The sequence below is a fragment of the Cyclopterus lumpus genome, chromosome 17, assembly GCF_009769545.1.
Source record: "Cyclopterus lumpus isolate fCycLum1 chromosome 17, fCycLum1.pri, whole genome shotgun sequence".
Taxonomy (NCBI): Eukaryota; Metazoa; Chordata; class Actinopteri; order Perciformes; family Cyclopteridae; genus Cyclopterus; species Cyclopterus lumpus.
In genome coordinates this window covers 16,161,955-16,178,320 of record NC_046982.1, presented here as the reverse complement: position 1 = coordinate 16,178,320, position 16,366 = coordinate 16,161,955, and the positions used below count along the sequence as shown (strand labels likewise).

Genomic DNA, 16,366 nt, shown 5'->3' with positions numbered 1-16,366 from the left:
AGGCCTTTGACCTTTGGGCAGCGTGCTCTATCCTTGTCAGACGACCAAACAGGATTGAATCCATTCACTAAGCTCATCTTTGTCTTGACTCAGGGGAACATTACAGGATGAGTGGGGCAACCAGGTGCATTCGACCACTTTAATAACTGTGTTCAAGATCTATTAAAATCATCAACACGATAGGGGAAACATGTTGTGAGTCTACTCAGACACACACAGAGATGTCACCACAACAGTATGGTGTCCCACATATGTGCCACAGACCAATGTGGTGGGACATAAAAACACAAAAGCAGGCTGTTACAGCGGGTGAGAAAATTGGACTTTGTTACTCGACTTCCTCTAATTACATTTGGTTCAACTGTCCTCATTAAATTGTGCCAGACTCCAATAAAAGACAGACACTGTACCTGTCTTTTGATTTCTTCTAGTTCTCGCCATTATAATTACATCAAATTAAACTATATCTCTCATGATATACACATATTATTATTTTGTTCTGTTCTGTGGGTGTTTGTTCGTCATAGTATATTATATTGTGTAGTGTTTTTATTGTATATAGTGTGTATAGTCTAGTAATGAAAGAGTCTTTTTCCTGTTACACTAGTGGGGCCCTGTTTTGATTTGAAAATTGTCAAGAAGTAAACGATTATTATAATTTGGCTTTTATTCTGCAGGGGAAAAAAGAAACAAAGCATCCTCTGGCATGACCACCGAAAGCAGAGTCGACTGACTGCCCCAGGAAGAGAGACTGATGCTAAGCTAACCCAGCTAGGACCGAAGGCTACCCAACCAAAAGGAAAATATGGATTCAATGAACTTGTTGTGCCCACATCTCCACAGAGACCTGGTTCCATCGTGGCATCTCAAATCAAGCTGCTCTGGATGGGAAGACACAGGGACAGAACCCATAATGCTCGGTGCTCAAACATAGTCAATGTGGATTGACAATGTCTTCCTGCTGTCATCATTTTGAATGTTAAGATGCCATATTATCTACCCTCCTGATGCAAATTCACAACATGCACTACTGTTTTTCTTTTGTTTCTCGTGTTGTAAATGGGCTACAGCTGCATTGTGTCGACCTGTGCACTGCAGTCAGCGGTTTTACAGTCGTCACTCAATCGAGCATCTCTCGTATTGGGATTGACTGGGTGGTGGAAAGGCTTGTGGATAGTAATTTGTAATCAGTATTTTGGAACACAAAGTATTGGTACAAGTTGTATTAATAATGTAATTTAGTGTGGGAGGGAGTTTATGTAGCTTAAATTGTGTATCCAGATTGTTGCAGGAGATATTTCATGGAACAGAGGAGAGTGACTCTTGATAATTGTATTATTTCTGTCCTTTAATGTCAGAGAATGTTTTGTTCTTGTGAAAACTTTTTCTAAACCGAGTGAACTATTTTGACTAGACCGGAGGAGGACAAAATGTATCACATACTGGAATCTGACAATGGTTTGATTCTCTACACAATAATATGAATTCAATGTAATAGATTCATTTCGTGAAAAACAATCGAATACCTACTTTAGTTTGTTGCTGATATACAGTAGTCTAATTCTACTAACACAGATGGTAGGTAGCAGGAAACAAAGTTAAGTGAAACAGATGATGACGTTCTGGCGTATACATCTCAACCTATGGCTTTTAAGCATCAAGGTAAACCCCAATGCATGACGCCGAAAATCAGTTAAATTGCTCATGGCTCAAGGTTGTCTCATTTACACAAATCATAGACACTGTCATTGTTTGTGCACGAGATGTGTAATCCTAGATTCCTTTGTCCTATCCTCTTATTGTTATGGCTCCTGACGCAGCCTTTAACACATGCTGAAATAACTTCCTTAAGACCAATGTCAACAAATACCACTCAAAGTATTTGTGTGCCCGTACATGAGAGTGCATGTGTGTGTGCGCGTGTGTGTGTGTGTGTGTGTGTGTGTGTGTGTGTGTGTGTGTGTGTTGGCAAAATGGAAAAGGGGCTACTTGCGTGTGAGACAGGACAGGGGTGGTTTGTTTTGTCAGCAAAATGTCAATGTGTCTTTGCAAGGTTATCCCATATGATCTCCCTAAATAAGCAGGGCTTGGTTGTCCATCTGGTTGGCAGTTGAGAGCCCCCCCACACCCACCCATTTAACACCCACCGCTGCAAGCCCAGGTCTGGAGGTCTTGCCTTTCTACCTCCCACTGAGAGTATATGAAAAGGCCGACAAAGCTTTCCATTCTCTTCTTATACTGTCAGATTTTTGGATCAGTGTAATCCTCAACATGTGGACAGCGGTTTCGTTGCTCCTTATACGACTAACTTGACAACTAAACAATGCAATGCTTTTCACTCAAAAGGGACACTCAAAAGAATTTTGCACGTCCAGAAAAGATTCGGACTCCAAGTGGCGCGTGCACACACACTCACATAGCCAGGCAACCAACCAACATCCCTTAAAAAGCCCAAAAAGCTAGATCCATCCCCAGTCCAAACTGCCTTGGGCTCCCTTAAGCTATTCAGCATGTGCAAATGAAAGATGTGTCTTGGAACTGTGCAAGACTCTCGGCAGAGCAGGAACTAGCCTTGTGCACAGATATACACAGCAGCCCTCTGGACAAGTTTGGCACTCAGACCAGCAACTGTGGGCCAAAACTCATGTTGCGTGCTAACTCTCTCCCTCCCCCATCCCCTCATGCTATCCCGCTCTGCAATTATATGCTACGCTCCCACCCAAACATGCAAGAATAGGCCTTCTCAGTCAACAGACAAACCAAGTCATTCTGTCCTCAAACCATGACATCATGACCATTTGACTTCAGCGTGAAATCTAGCTTAATTTAACTTTGTCAGGGGAAAAAAAATGGTGCATGTTGTTACACGGTGAGAGTGCTGTCCTAGTGTGAACAGTAACTTTCGGCATTTATTCTCTAGAATATCACACACATGAGGAATATGTGACTCATGATAATCTCACACGTCATGTATTTATTGAAAGAAATGGTTTGACTACTTGTGCATGAATAGAGCAGGACATTTATATAACATTATTATGAACTTTAAAAAGTGAATCATCAGCTATGTGAGTTCCAGGCACATAATTAGAACAGTCACATGAAATTAAATTATCAAATAATTTAACTATCGCAAAAAAATTCAATATAATTTGATAACATCTTGACTTATGTCACAATATGGACATTATACTAACATATATGCCATGTCAATGGCATCCAGTGTCTGGAAGTTTCATGGGGTTTAGTTGCCTGAAAGGCATCTATCAAACTGCTGACAGCTATTGTGTGAAGCACACCTCATTTTCCAAATCTGCCATGCAACAGAGTCTTTTCCTCTGTCCTTGCAGCTTTGGGAGGGTATCCTAATGGTGTGTGAGTGCTTGCGTGAGCGTGCATGTGCATGTATATATGACAGAACTGAACCAATGACAGACACCTCAGCCCAGCCCAGCCCTGGCAACAAAGAGGGCTCGTGGGTTTCGTGGCAGCCCCTCTCGCTCTCCCACACGCTCATAAATAACCATACAGAGTCTCTGCCCCGGACAAGGAGAGAAAAAAGAGAGAAAAGAGCCATTTAGGTAGCTCCTCTCCTCTCATGCCTTCCAACTGACCTTTTCCAAGGGTCAATCAGTCCAACCACAACTCCTTACTGCGACCCCCCCCCCCCCTCCCCCCCCCCCCCCCCCCCCCCCCCCCCCCCCCCCCCCGCCACCCCCACCCACCCTCTCTACTTGCTGACACTAACCTGAATCATCCCAACACTGGTGCTGCGGAGAGAAGCCACTTAGCAGACTTGGGTCATTGTAAAGGAACATTTAAGACCTGAAGGCATAAAGCCTCACAAACTCTCACTCCCAGAGCATATGAGATGGCAGCAAGGGTCAGAGGTGAAGGTCACAATATGGGAGGAGGGGAATAAATCCTGTAGCATGGACGACAATGGCTGCAATCCCCGCTGACAATGATGCCATTGTGGGCTATGGGTTGCTTAGAGTGTCCTGGAGCTGTGCCTAATAGAGTTATAGTGCTGATGTGATGGCTGTGTAGTCGAGGAGAGTAGTGTCCTTTTATATAAAGGGGGCAACTGCCGAGGAGCTTGAAAGAGTCCACGGTTTCTCAGTTTTGCTTTGCATGAAAGCTGGGGATTGTGTGTGTGCATTTGTATGTTTGTGTGTGTGTGTGTGTGTGTGTGTGTGTGTGTGTGTGTGTGTGTGTGTGTGTGTGTGTGAGAGAGAGAAGGTTGGGTTACTAGCTTAACTGCACTGAGCTTCCAGCCATGAATCCTTTGCTTACTGACACCCAACATCCTCTCTGGGAAGACTCACAGTTGAGTCACAGTTGAAGATGCATCACAGAAGTTCTTCTAGTGGTGATGTTCAGGTGGGCTGTCTAAATCAGAAATAAAATATAGTTATAGTTAAATACATTTTAATTTATTCATGAGTAGTCCTGATATGACGGTATGTCAGTTCTGCTGATGTCTGGAGTAACAGTAGCCTCCAATTTGACATCCACCAAACATTGGTTTTCTGTTTTTTTCCTCTTTTTGGCTTCTTTTTGACCTCCTTAAAAGAACAAGCTATGTTTCCCATGGCCCAGCTATTTGAAGCTCATAGTTTTGGTCATCCAAAGTTTCCTGTTCCAACTCAAGCCGTTCAGACACTGTCCCCACATACATTTCCACAATGGCAGGGTCTTGGGGGCCAGACCATAGCCGCCCTAAACTCTGCCCACAGTTGAGTTGCCTCTGGCAGGACTACTGCATGCTTTGTGTGCTGGTTCTGGCCGGCTATCAGGGAAACCCCACAGTCTCTCCATGGTGGATGTCGAACACCCTGCCAAAACCATTATGCATGCCTTCAATGGCCGTGAATAGCAGCACACTACAGTACAGAAGATTTGAGAGCTGTACAATTCACCCTGGTCTACAATGCTAGACCATGACACAGATACCGACATTGGTGAACTGAACTAATTCCTGACACCGTTTCTCCATGTTGTGTATTTTAGTCTTTTTCTTTTTCCAACAACAAACAAAATAAATCCTGATGAAATGTGTCCTAGTTGCAATGCATGTGAAAACAGTTGATAAATGATATTCCTTGACACAGTTAGTGAACGAGCATTAGTCTAAAAAGCCAGGAGATTATTCCACTGATTCTACAAATACTGGTTGTTTTGATAGAGGGTGGCTGAGTGAATGACAGCAGGAGGCCTATCATATACACATTTAACACTCTTAAATATGGGGATTAAAGCACTTTCCATAATTTCACCAGAGTTCATGTACAACACACTGAACCTCACTGACCTAATAACCTCAAGGACACAAAAAAACAAGTTTACCATTCTCCTTAACTCTTGCATATTTATATTTCTCTTCCTGACTCAGTTGTCCTGAGAAGAGAATAGATCAAACTATAACGTCTTTAACAGCAACTCGCCTTGATGTTTGCTGCTTTTAACAGTTCCTCTCTAGTCATTCTACTTATATTACTTATCAGGTCAGTGTCAAAACATAAATCTAACAGAATTAGAGTTGAACTGTTATCTACATTTAGCACAGAGAAACATCTGTCTATTAATTTTAAACTCATGCAGCCTTTCCCAGCACTCCCACAGTCCAGTGGTATATTGAGATAGTGGATATCAAGATGAGTCACATCAGCTATAGCAGGCAGCTGGCAAGCTTGCCTATCCCGTTAATCTTACGATTAGCCTTCACTGATCCCATCAGGACTGCCTGGATCTGGGGTGCAAAGCCTAAAGGTTTATCCTGCAAGTCAGCCCACCCTTACCCTGGTCACTATACGCACACGACACAAATGGGGCCCACATACAAATACTCAGCAAACCCCCAAAATGTCAGTGTTTTCTAATACTAATCATAGAGATGGCATATTACAAACACAAAGCCCAAAGACTGGAGCTTGTCATGCCTCCCTGTCCCCCACTGACACGTCTGGAGCCCAAGTGCCGTTGCGTTTCCAGAGGATGGCGGTAGTGAAATGTGCCACGGAGTTCAGACCCAGAAGTTAAAGGGGCAAATTCTGTTCTCTTCTGACACCAGAGGCGAGGGGGGGTGGGGGAAAGTGACATGTCGTGACAGGCCCCAAGGCTTAAAGTAGGAACACATGTAAAACACACAAGCACTCACACATTGGCGCCCTGGTCGACTGAACTGGTAGAGCGAGCTCACCATGTACACTACTAAGGTTGATTCTTTACCAAAGCAGCTAGTGCATCCATACTCAACGTGTGCAGACACCCACAGGACCACATACCTGTCGAATGGTGGATATAATTCCAAAAATAATCCTGCCAACGTCCCACAACTATCCTACGGAAAGATAAACGGCATTTGCAGACAACATGCAAATGATACACAGTTTTATTTATTTTTGATAGCCGCTGTATTTGTTGGAAATAACTGTCCAGTGTGTTTTTCATGTCTGTCTGTGGATACGGGCTCTTTTGCCGAAATACGCTCCATCATGGCAGTTAGTTCAGGACGTTTTATGGGCACTGACTGGACACACTGAATGGTCTTACTGATGGGTAAAAGGGATGCTGGAGGCAATACCTCCCTGACTCTCTGTCCTCGGGTCAAAAGGGGGCCGGACATAAACGCCTGGACACCAACAGAGACAGACTTCTGACCATGCAGGCCTTGTTTCACTCTCCCTGCAGCCACTTCTGTCCGCTGGTGGCAGAGGCCATGGTTGTTTAAATTTATAGCACAACGTCATTCTGTGTCATGGACGAACAACAACGCATGTATTCATCCAACATGCATATGGGGATAGTAAGCATGATACTTTATACCACATGAAGATATAGAAACAGCTGAATTTTCCAATTCTTTATGCCCTTACATTGATTTTCAAGGCACTGATGTTAACACACCGGCTATTACCTATCATGTCTTCATCTGGACGATGTCAGAGCAGCAATAATTCTGTTGCATATTTTGCTGCTGAACGTGTTTGACAAGCTCAACAAGAATATAATACACACATGTAAAATACGCAGGCTACTCCGTCACCTCTCAGACAAAGGGGTTAGAGTCTGGTGCTCTGTGGATGCCAAACAGCTGAAGACGCTTTTATTATCATAGAATCTATTGCATGATGTCATTCTATTGAAACCTATTCACTGACCAGTACACTAGGACAAAGGTAAAGTGTCAGAAAATGCATTATCTCCAAGTTGAAGAAAGTATTTAAACGTCTAAGTTATACGTTTGGTTGTGTTATCATTAAACGATTCAAGCTAATAAACTAGGTTTTTCGATTTCCATTCATGCTCTGAAAGGCATTTTTCAGCTTGTAACTGTGCAGCTTGAGGAGAGCTGAATGAAACGGTCTGGAATGAACCATTACAACGTCGGGGGTAACTAATGTGGCACGAGCTAACTATATGTGAGTGGAATTCACATATTAAAATGTTCCTTTGTAAATTATACTCACAAAGTCTGGTTTTCTATTTAACTATGAGGCATACACTTGACTGGGTATGTTTTACATGAGGGTGAGATCTGCGATAAAAGTCGTACTCCCCCACTGTCAGTTGGACTGCGCCAAGATGATGTTACGAACAGCCCTTTAAAGTCGCTCTACTTCCGAGATGAAGTAAAGTAGAGCTCCGCCGCGCAGCAAGAAGGCAAGAAGTGATAATCCATCTGTCCAAAAATAACCTCAGTTGTACAGGATATGTTGAGAATACACAGTTGGACTTTGGGATGTTTCATGAACTCGGAATCAAAGGAGTTTTCTTTTTGTCCAAATCCATGTAGGACGTGGCGTTTACGACTGCATTGAAGTAGTCTACACTTGCGGCAAAAGAAACGTGCGTTTATTTGTTTTTAATTTACGCGTAAAGACAGCAACAGCAACCTGGACTACTCTTTTGAATCAGGAATGGTTTATCCTCCCGAAGGTTTATTCTACATCGAAATGGATCAAGCACCACCAGGTAAGTTAGGGTTAAAGGCAGCCATTGTCTGATCTGCGGGGGGTCAAAAAAAAACCTTTTATTCGTTTTCCTGCTTTCTCCTTTTGCATGCGTCGCTTTGTGTAACGTCTTTACTAAAGCTGACATCTGACAAATGCTGTGCAGGGGATGGTAAAAAAACAAAAAAACAACGTTATAATGGCCAGGTCCTGCGCGCTGAGCTCCCCCAGTGGCTTTGCCCAGGCATGCATAGCGCAATTCACTTGCCAATTACGTAATACCTTTCGGTGGACCAGGCGCAGTGGCTTTCTTTTGTCCCGGCGCGTATGTCAAAAACTTGGGACACAAATGCATGACAGTTTCGCATCTCCACGCGAATCAAACCCCGTTTTTTTCCCGACATGCCGATGACAATGTGAAGAGTGCATTTTAAAAGGGCAAAGCAGTTGAGGGCGCGTTAATAAGCGCCGCATGAAACGACCGCTTTGTTCTCCTCTGCAGCCAGCCGTGGTTAATTTGTGTGCTAGCTCTGAAAGTAGGCTAGAGGCAAGCAGGCGAGACAGCTCGTCTCATGACTTAACTCGCGAACACTTCATTTCTTCTTCATTTCTTATTTCATTTGACCGCCGAGTTATTACATCGCAGTGTGCGTCACTTTTTTTTTTTAATTGCGGTGCTTTTTTAATTTTTATATATGCCTTATCGTAAAAATCACCCACAACTCATTTAATTTGACACCAGCTCATCAAAAAATTGCACCATAATGTTAGGATCGCACTTTAATGATTGCGTGTCTGTTATTGATAACTGCAGTTGATATGATGCAATAGAGTGTGGACTTCAAGTGGTTACTACTGACACACCATAACAACACTACAGGTCCGCTTTATTGTTCCTATATGAGGTCTGTGGCGATGCCCCTCTGACTGGTATGTCTTTTATGAATTATACACACAGACGAAACAAGGCGACGGCGTGATTTGATGATTTGTTTTTATTTATTTATTATTCTATACTTTAATGACGTTGTTCGTGTCTGTACTGGTATGCGAGCGAGAGGTTTTTTTTGGAAGCCGGTGGAGTTTATTGGCAGGAGACGGAAAGGGGAAGGTGTGCGGATTTAATTTTGCTGAGTTCAGGAGCTTCGGCTTTACGTTTTGTGCAGGCCACTGTGCTGCTGCACCTGCCTTTTGTTTATTTTAAGGTCAGAAAAAGAGGCGAGCGGATGGTGGGAGAAACCCACATGTTCTCCTCTGAGGGTGCTCTTATTCTCCTTAACTGCCTCATGAAAGGCACTTTTGTCCTGCAGTGAAATATATCGCCCTACACCACCTCTTGATGCGGTTTGCCCTCATTTTTAGGAAAACGCTTAGTCTTTCAGCCAGACTCACAGATATTATTTCTTGAAGGTTGATGGAAAACTTAGTTTCTTCGAGCGTGCAATCATTCTAAAATGTGAGGAGTGGTCCAAGAGACTCATAACATGATTTATGGTGTATTCAATGCCTCTCGTGCACGTCCGTGCCAGAGGCTGCAGCAAACTTAAGAAGTTGGACTTTTATCTGCATTGGAAGAGTAGCAGGCAGCTGAAAACATACATCTTAGAATTTCTGTAATAATAAAAGAAAAACATGTTTCACATTTGTTGACTGATAGAAATGAGAAAATGAGGACTAATTGCCACATTTCCTTTTCAGTGCTGACCACAGAGTAATTATTTGGCAAGTGATATCTCTTGGAAACATGCCTGGGCTTGTTCTAAGATATTGACAGGCTCCATCAAGCAAGGGGTGTGACAGAGTGTGTGTGTGTGTGTGTGTGTGTGTGTGTGTGTGTGTGTGTGTGTGTGTGTGTGTGTGTGTGTGTGTTGTGTTGGGGGGGGGGATACATTCAGAACACTGCATTACCTAAACACGCATATAAAGACATCCTTGAATGATAGTCATAATATTGAAAAAGTCATGTTTACAGTACTTCACCTGATCGCATAACAGATCGATGCCATCCATTCTCTGATAGATCGCTGCTGTCCCGATCCTTTGCATTTCCTTTTCTTTAACTGTCTTTCTCTTCTGCTTGTAGCTCTACCCCCCAGGTCAACAAAGCCAGTGTCCTCCACCATGAACAACAACAACTGCCTTTCACCACCTACATACACGCTGCAGGACGCTGAATGGTATTGGGGAGACATAACCAGGTAAAGTACCTTCAGTTTAAACATGCCATCATTCTGTACGTTTGGTTGTTTACCGTATTGGAAAAGTTAGCTTTGTTAACCTTGAACTGACTTCCCCTCAGGGATGAGGTGAACGAGAAGCTCCGAGACACACCCGACGGCTCGTTTCTGGTGCGCGACGCATCCACAAAGCTACAAGGAGACTTTACGCTGACGTTAAGGTAAGCAGCAACATAATCTAACTATAAAAGCACGACCACAAATATCACCAACAGGGTTTGCATTTTTAGTTTTACGTGAAGATTCTAAACGTGCGACACAACGCTTCACTTTCTCAGGAAAGACGGACACAACAAGCTGATCAAGATTTACCAGTGTGATGGGAAGTATGGCTTCTCCGACCCCCTCACATTCACTTCGGTGGTGGAGCTCATTTGGCACTATCAGCACCACCCTTTGGTGGAGTACAACGCCACACTGGACCTAATGCTCACCCACCCTGTGTCCCGCTTACAGCAGGTCAGTGAGCAGCGGTATTTTATTTTCAAGAGTCTGAAACCGTAAAAATTATCATTGTTTAATACGGAGGAGTATCAATTGTACATATTAAGTGGTGTTTCTTTACTTCAGGTGAAAGAGGACAGTGTCGATGTGGCTGGAAGAAAGCTCAAGGAGGTTCACTGTCACTATCAAGAGAAGTCGAAAGAGTTTGATCGTCTTTATGAAGCTTTCACAAAGACCTCGCAGGTAAAAACCAACTCATTAAATGAGTCCTGATGTTCTCGGCTGTCAGACATTAGTACTTTTCTAAACAGTAGGATTTACATTCATCAGTCCTGAGTCTTTTCTAAGTGGATGAATTGTTTGTGGGCCAGGAGATCCAGATGAAGCGAACAGCAATTGAGGCCTTTAACGAGACAATGCTGATCTTTGAGGAGCAGTGTCGCGAACAGGAGCGTTATGGAGAAAAGTTTGAGATGAACAATCAGTCCGAGGGAGCCGACAAAGATCTGGAGAGGTACTTCATTACATCATGGTCTAAAGAATGTCCCTAAATGTAGTTCAACTTGGCTGCATGTTGAACCCTTTTCGTGAACTGTATTCAGACCTGTGACCTTTACTTCCCCTTGTTAGCTTTTTGATCAATTATGAGAAGCTGAAGTGCCGTCTTGGGGAGATATACGAGAGCAAAATCCATCTGGAGGATGACTTGAGAACGCAGGTGGAGGACTACAGAGAGACGGACAGGAAGATTAACAGCTTGCGGCCTGACATCATCCAGCTGCGCAACATCAGAGACCTGTACCTTAAGTAAGTATATTGTCAGAATACTGTCTGTGGTATCTTTGGAGAATATTTTGGTCGCTGCGCTGTGATTTATAACTATTCTATATCCAAATGAAACCTTTCTTTCCACATCTCTTTACAGCTGGCTTAATCACAAAGGCGTCAGGCAGAAACGCATTAACGACTGGCTGGGGATACTGAGTGACAGCCTTGATGAGTAAGTACCAAAAGATTCTGTCTGGAAACGTTGAACATTGCAACTTTTAACTTATAAATGAGACACTTTTAACATAATTGTTACGGATGTGTTACAATACGACTCTTGCTTCTTCTTTGTTTCAGCACATACGTGTTGAAGGGAGACGAGAAGAATTTGCCACATCAGGATGAGACAAATTGGTTTGTTGGCGAACTGAGCCGGACGCAGGCCGAGGAGATGCTTCAAGATAAGGCTCCTGGAACGTTCCTGATCCGCGAGAGCAGCAAACAGGGATGCTACGCCTGCTCTGTTGTGTGAGTATATTTTGGAAAGCGGATCGGTTTTGAGATTGTTATTATTACGCGTCATAATTGTGCGACGCACACCGATGCTAATTCATTTTTTTCTTCTTCATGTATTACAGCGTGAATGAAGAAGTGAAGCATTGTATGATCTACAGCACACCGCAGGGATACGGCTTTGCTGAGCCATACGACGCCCACTGCTCACTGAAAGACCTTGTCCTGCACTATCGCCTGCACTCCTTAGCGCAACACAATGACGCCCTGGATGTTCGGCTGTCACATCCAGTACACGCAAAAGCTGCAGCCACGCCTTCTCAACACGCAGATGAACACAAACTCTTACAGACTCCAAAACACACAGCGGGGCTCCCGCCTGCCGCGCCAGAAATGTAATTCAACGGAAAGAGACAAAAGGACATGTTTACTGTATCCTGCGAGAATGACTGCATTGAGGTGCATCGTGTTAAGTTTTGCACTACAGTGATTCCATCGTTTCTGTGAATGGGATTTCACAGATTGAAGTGGGACTGGAACTTGAATGTCAGCTTGACTGTTTAAGCTTTTAATAATTTTTTTTTTTTGTACTTCATTTATTGCCGTTTGTTTAATGGACATCTTTTCGGTAGGGATGTTGACAAGCAGAAAATTGCTCACTGACATCAGGTGCTGCACCTTTGTTTGACTTTGACTGACAACCCGAGTTGATGTTGCTAGAGATGTCCATTTCTCGAGGTAAATTGTATTCAGTTCTGAAAATCTGACCAATAGTTTAGAAATATATCTGGTTGCTATGGAGTTATATTTGTGCCTCATTCCTGAGCGTGTGATGGCAATTTGTGAGCACAGAAAAAAAGTTTTTTGGAACACATAAATTATATTTTGGAAAGACAATATTTATCATGTAAAGAAAATTTATCTTTGAGCAAAAGAAAAAAAAGAAGCTTTTTTTTTTTTTTTTTTTTTTCCTTAATAAATGTATTTACCTGTTCGCTAATATCCACGTAAGCATAGAATAATAACCTCTTTTACATTTGCCCTCTCGATGTGTACATTTCATAAAATACAACATGGTTGGGCAGCGGGTGCTACATCTAATTTTGTAAGAAGAATGCCCTGTCAATGCTAGCCATATACATATTCAGGGCTCTGCACAATGCTTTGGCTGCGTAGCTGGCAATCACAAAAAAGCCAAGTAGCTTCGTTAGCTGCTTCATATATGGCAGACGTTAGCTAGCAACCTACCAGGATAGCTCGGCTGCAAGTAAAGAGTAATTAACAAAGGTTCATAAAACCCGGAATGTCACCAAAACCACTTCAACTAAGCTTATCTCCCAGTGCTTCCCTACTCCCAGAGCAACTGATAATACTAACAATCAGACGCAACAGCCAATCAGAAATGCACTGTGGCATAATGTAACATTCTGTCAAGTTGAGTGCAGAGCAAATCCAAAGACACAGCGCAAGGCCCCAGGAAGAGCGCCAGGCTTTGAAGCAAATCAACATAGTGGCCAAACGGAGGAATTACAAATTTCCAGTTCTGTCACGTGACGCCATGGGGCCGAGAAAGATTGTTTCTCATAGACTTCCAGTGGGAAGTTTAAATAATTTAGGTCCTAAAAGTTGTAAAAGTCCACCGGAAGATCCGGGTAACTTTACACACGGAGGTGAAACTTTTTTTGTGTCATGTGCCACTGAGCCTCTTTCTTAGGAAATACCTGAGCACTGCCTCCACCGCTAGATCCAGTTCTCTTTACACATCTATGACGCAGAGCAGTGATGCTGAGAGTAAGAGAAACACTGAACTAGTGTCAAATCACACATTGAGAGTGGAAATGAGTAAAACTGAGGCGCACTCGTGGATAATAGGAAACACAGTGGAGCGCAAAATAGATTTGAGTTCACTCAAATTAAATAATTCTCTATTATTATAACTCTAAAAAAAATATGATTTTTTTTTTATTGTAAAATATATTTTCTGTGCTCAAAATGTCCCATTGTGTTCTCGTGAATGAGAAATGCGTTACTACTACTTAGTACATTTGTGAGGGGGAAAATGGTGCTGTAAACAGGCTGTTTCCGTCATACTGGTTTGGTGGACCAAACCGTTTTTTGGGTAAATGCCACGTGTGAATATGTGAAAAGTCGTGGTGCATCTTGACAATTTGCCCCTTTCTTAACAGACATTCATATACAGTGGACACTTATGTAGCATTAACATCCTGTAGAATACCATTGTAAGAGCATACTCAATGTTATACCCATTGACCAAAGCACTTAATAGTGAGCAAAACTACATCCCTGTTAAGTCTGGTTATTGCAGTTGGGCAAGGGGAGGGCAATTAATGTACACCTGCTGATGTGCTGATCAAAACATAATCTGAAGTACTGTATGTTATATTCTGTTACTCAAAGAAGTATAACCTTTTTGTATTCTATATATATTTTTTCTATAAACATGCCACAAGATGAAAGCTTGAAGAAAGTGCAATCCAACAGTATTTCTACTGTTGCAATGTATGATGATGATGATGATGATGATGATGGTGGTGAAGGTAATGCTGTTATGAGAGGATGACATTTGCCACAAAAATGCACTCTCTTTGGTGGTGTTGGTATGATGTGGCCTCCGATGTTTGTGTGAACTGCCAGAGGTCCGGAAGTATCCTGCCTCCATTACTTGAACTGTGGCATTGCTCAAGCTATGAATGTTTTTTCATGACATGCAGCCTACATAGCTTAAGAGCAAAGGAATCCATGTTGAACTTGGCACATTTTTCAAGTTTGAGGACAATAGATACTCTGTACAGAGAAACTGTAAAATGTATTTCTGAGGTTGGTTTATGGAAGGAGGGTGATTAAGCCTCTTATAAAAATATAACTCCACTGGGGGATTGAGGAAACTCCTCGGGTGAAGCTAAGCAATGTGAGATCCTGACCTTTTTCTTGCTGAAAGACAATAAACTGATGAGGGTTTTGTCAACTTACGTAATCCATTGCTTTAATTAACAGTCTATTGCTGATACTGTGCAACTGTCCGTTATTTAATTTATGGTATTATTTCTTTGACACAAGTAGAAATATTAAATACAAAGCATAGACGGACAAAATGAGAGAACTAGTTCTGTATGTGTATGTACCATATGTCTCCAGTGGAGCCATTGTCGTCCTTTGAGCTTATCCTTGGGTCAGCAGAGATAGGAGGCAGCGAGGGCACTGGAGGACACACTGTGGACAGATGGAAGAGAAAGGAAGCAATAAGACAATAGCAGGATATGTGCAGGCCCTTTCCCTACTCAGCCTGACCGCTGTTGAGTCACTGGAAAACAATGTATTGTTAAATACAACTTTCCTGAAGCTCCTGTGAAAGGAATGCCGCTAATCTGTATCCATTTAGCGCCAGCTGCCTTAAGTTTGGTTATATATGATGTCGGTGTTATGGTTTTATTAGTTTAGTTTGAATAACTTTAGCACCACCTATAAAGAAACACTTGTGTAAACCACAGGATATAGTCACCGATGATGACGAGTACCCCTAACCCTGGCACACCACCGCTAGGCCTCTGTGACCAGGGCAACAGGTGGCCTCTTTCAACTATCACATAAAGTCTGTGTTAGGTAGGGATTAATGAGGTGCAGAGGGCAAGGATGTACTGGGGTAGAGCGTCAGTTCCAGGACACGGATTACTCCCTCTTACCTGTGTCAGCACAGAGAGCTGGTGGACAGGCAAGCATGCGTGCTCTTTTCAGGATGGACCAGATGCAGGGGAGACTGATGCAAAGACAGAACAGATTGTACCAACGCTGAGTCACACTCGGAGTGTCCGAAAGACGAGGAGAGAGTGGGTAGAGAGAGTGTGCGGGCTACACAGAGAGGGGAAAGAGGAGGAACAGGAAATAGTGCATTTTTCTAACTCCTGTACAGGATGGTATAAAAAAATGAAGGCTGGAAAGGTTAAGTTAGGCCGCTGCTACATTTCCTTCGACCTGAAACTCCCCCATGGCTCTACCCCAAAGCTATTTGCTTTCACAACACTTCAGCATTCACTGCCCAGTCCCACTTTCCTTGGTTTCCTGAATCAAACTTTAATCTATGTAAAAGGCGGCACCCACGTTTTTTTTTCTTCTTGCTCATACACATACTACTTATCTTTTATTCCCTCCCTTTCTCTTCCCTTATCTGGACACCTCAGTCGCAAAACTCTCGCTCGTTTAAATTCATAGTCATTGTGCTTTATAGTTCTCAATTTAAATAAGTCCTGGCTGGGGGGGCAGCAGGACGAATTACCTTTGGAGTCACGCCTAAAATACACACACACTCAACTGTCTCACAGGCTCTCAGAAAAAGAGGTTTTCGCTTTCAGTTTGGCAGCAGCCAATCGCATCTCTCCTCCCCTCTGTCTCCGTCCGATTCCAGGGTTTCACGCTACCCGGTGAGCCAATGGG

The 16,366-nt window shown here is 43.0% G+C and overlaps 1 protein-coding gene across 3 annotated transcripts; it reads left to right on the top strand.

Annotated features, from left to right (window-relative positions):
- The first annotated feature begins 7,639 nt into the window (after positions 1-7,639).
- LOC117746515 (phosphatidylinositol 3-kinase regulatory subunit gamma-like) lies at positions 7,640-14,907 on the top strand. Of its 3 annotated transcripts, none has more exons than XM_034555699.1 (10): positions 7,640-7,977; positions 10,039-10,153; positions 10,255-10,353; positions 10,471-10,651; positions 10,763-10,879; positions 11,011-11,150; positions 11,267-11,443; positions 11,562-11,636; positions 11,762-11,932; positions 12,043-14,907. In XM_034555699.1, the coding sequence occupies exons 1-10, from the start codon at positions 7,923-7,925 to the stop codon at positions 12,314-12,316; spliced, it is 1,404 nt and encodes a 467-aa protein (XP_034411590.1). In that variant the 5' UTR covers positions 7,640-7,922; the 3' UTR covers positions 12,317-14,907. The 3 variants fall into 3 exon arrangements, with proteins under 3 accessions (XP_034411590.1, XP_034411589.1, XP_034411591.1); XM_034555698.1 differs by having other exon boundaries at positions 11,008-11,150; XM_034555700.1 differs by lacking the exon at positions 7,640-7,977 and adding an exon at positions 8,364-8,885 and having other exon boundaries at positions 11,008-11,150.
- The last annotated feature ends 1,459 nt before the right edge of the window (positions 14,908-16,366 follow it).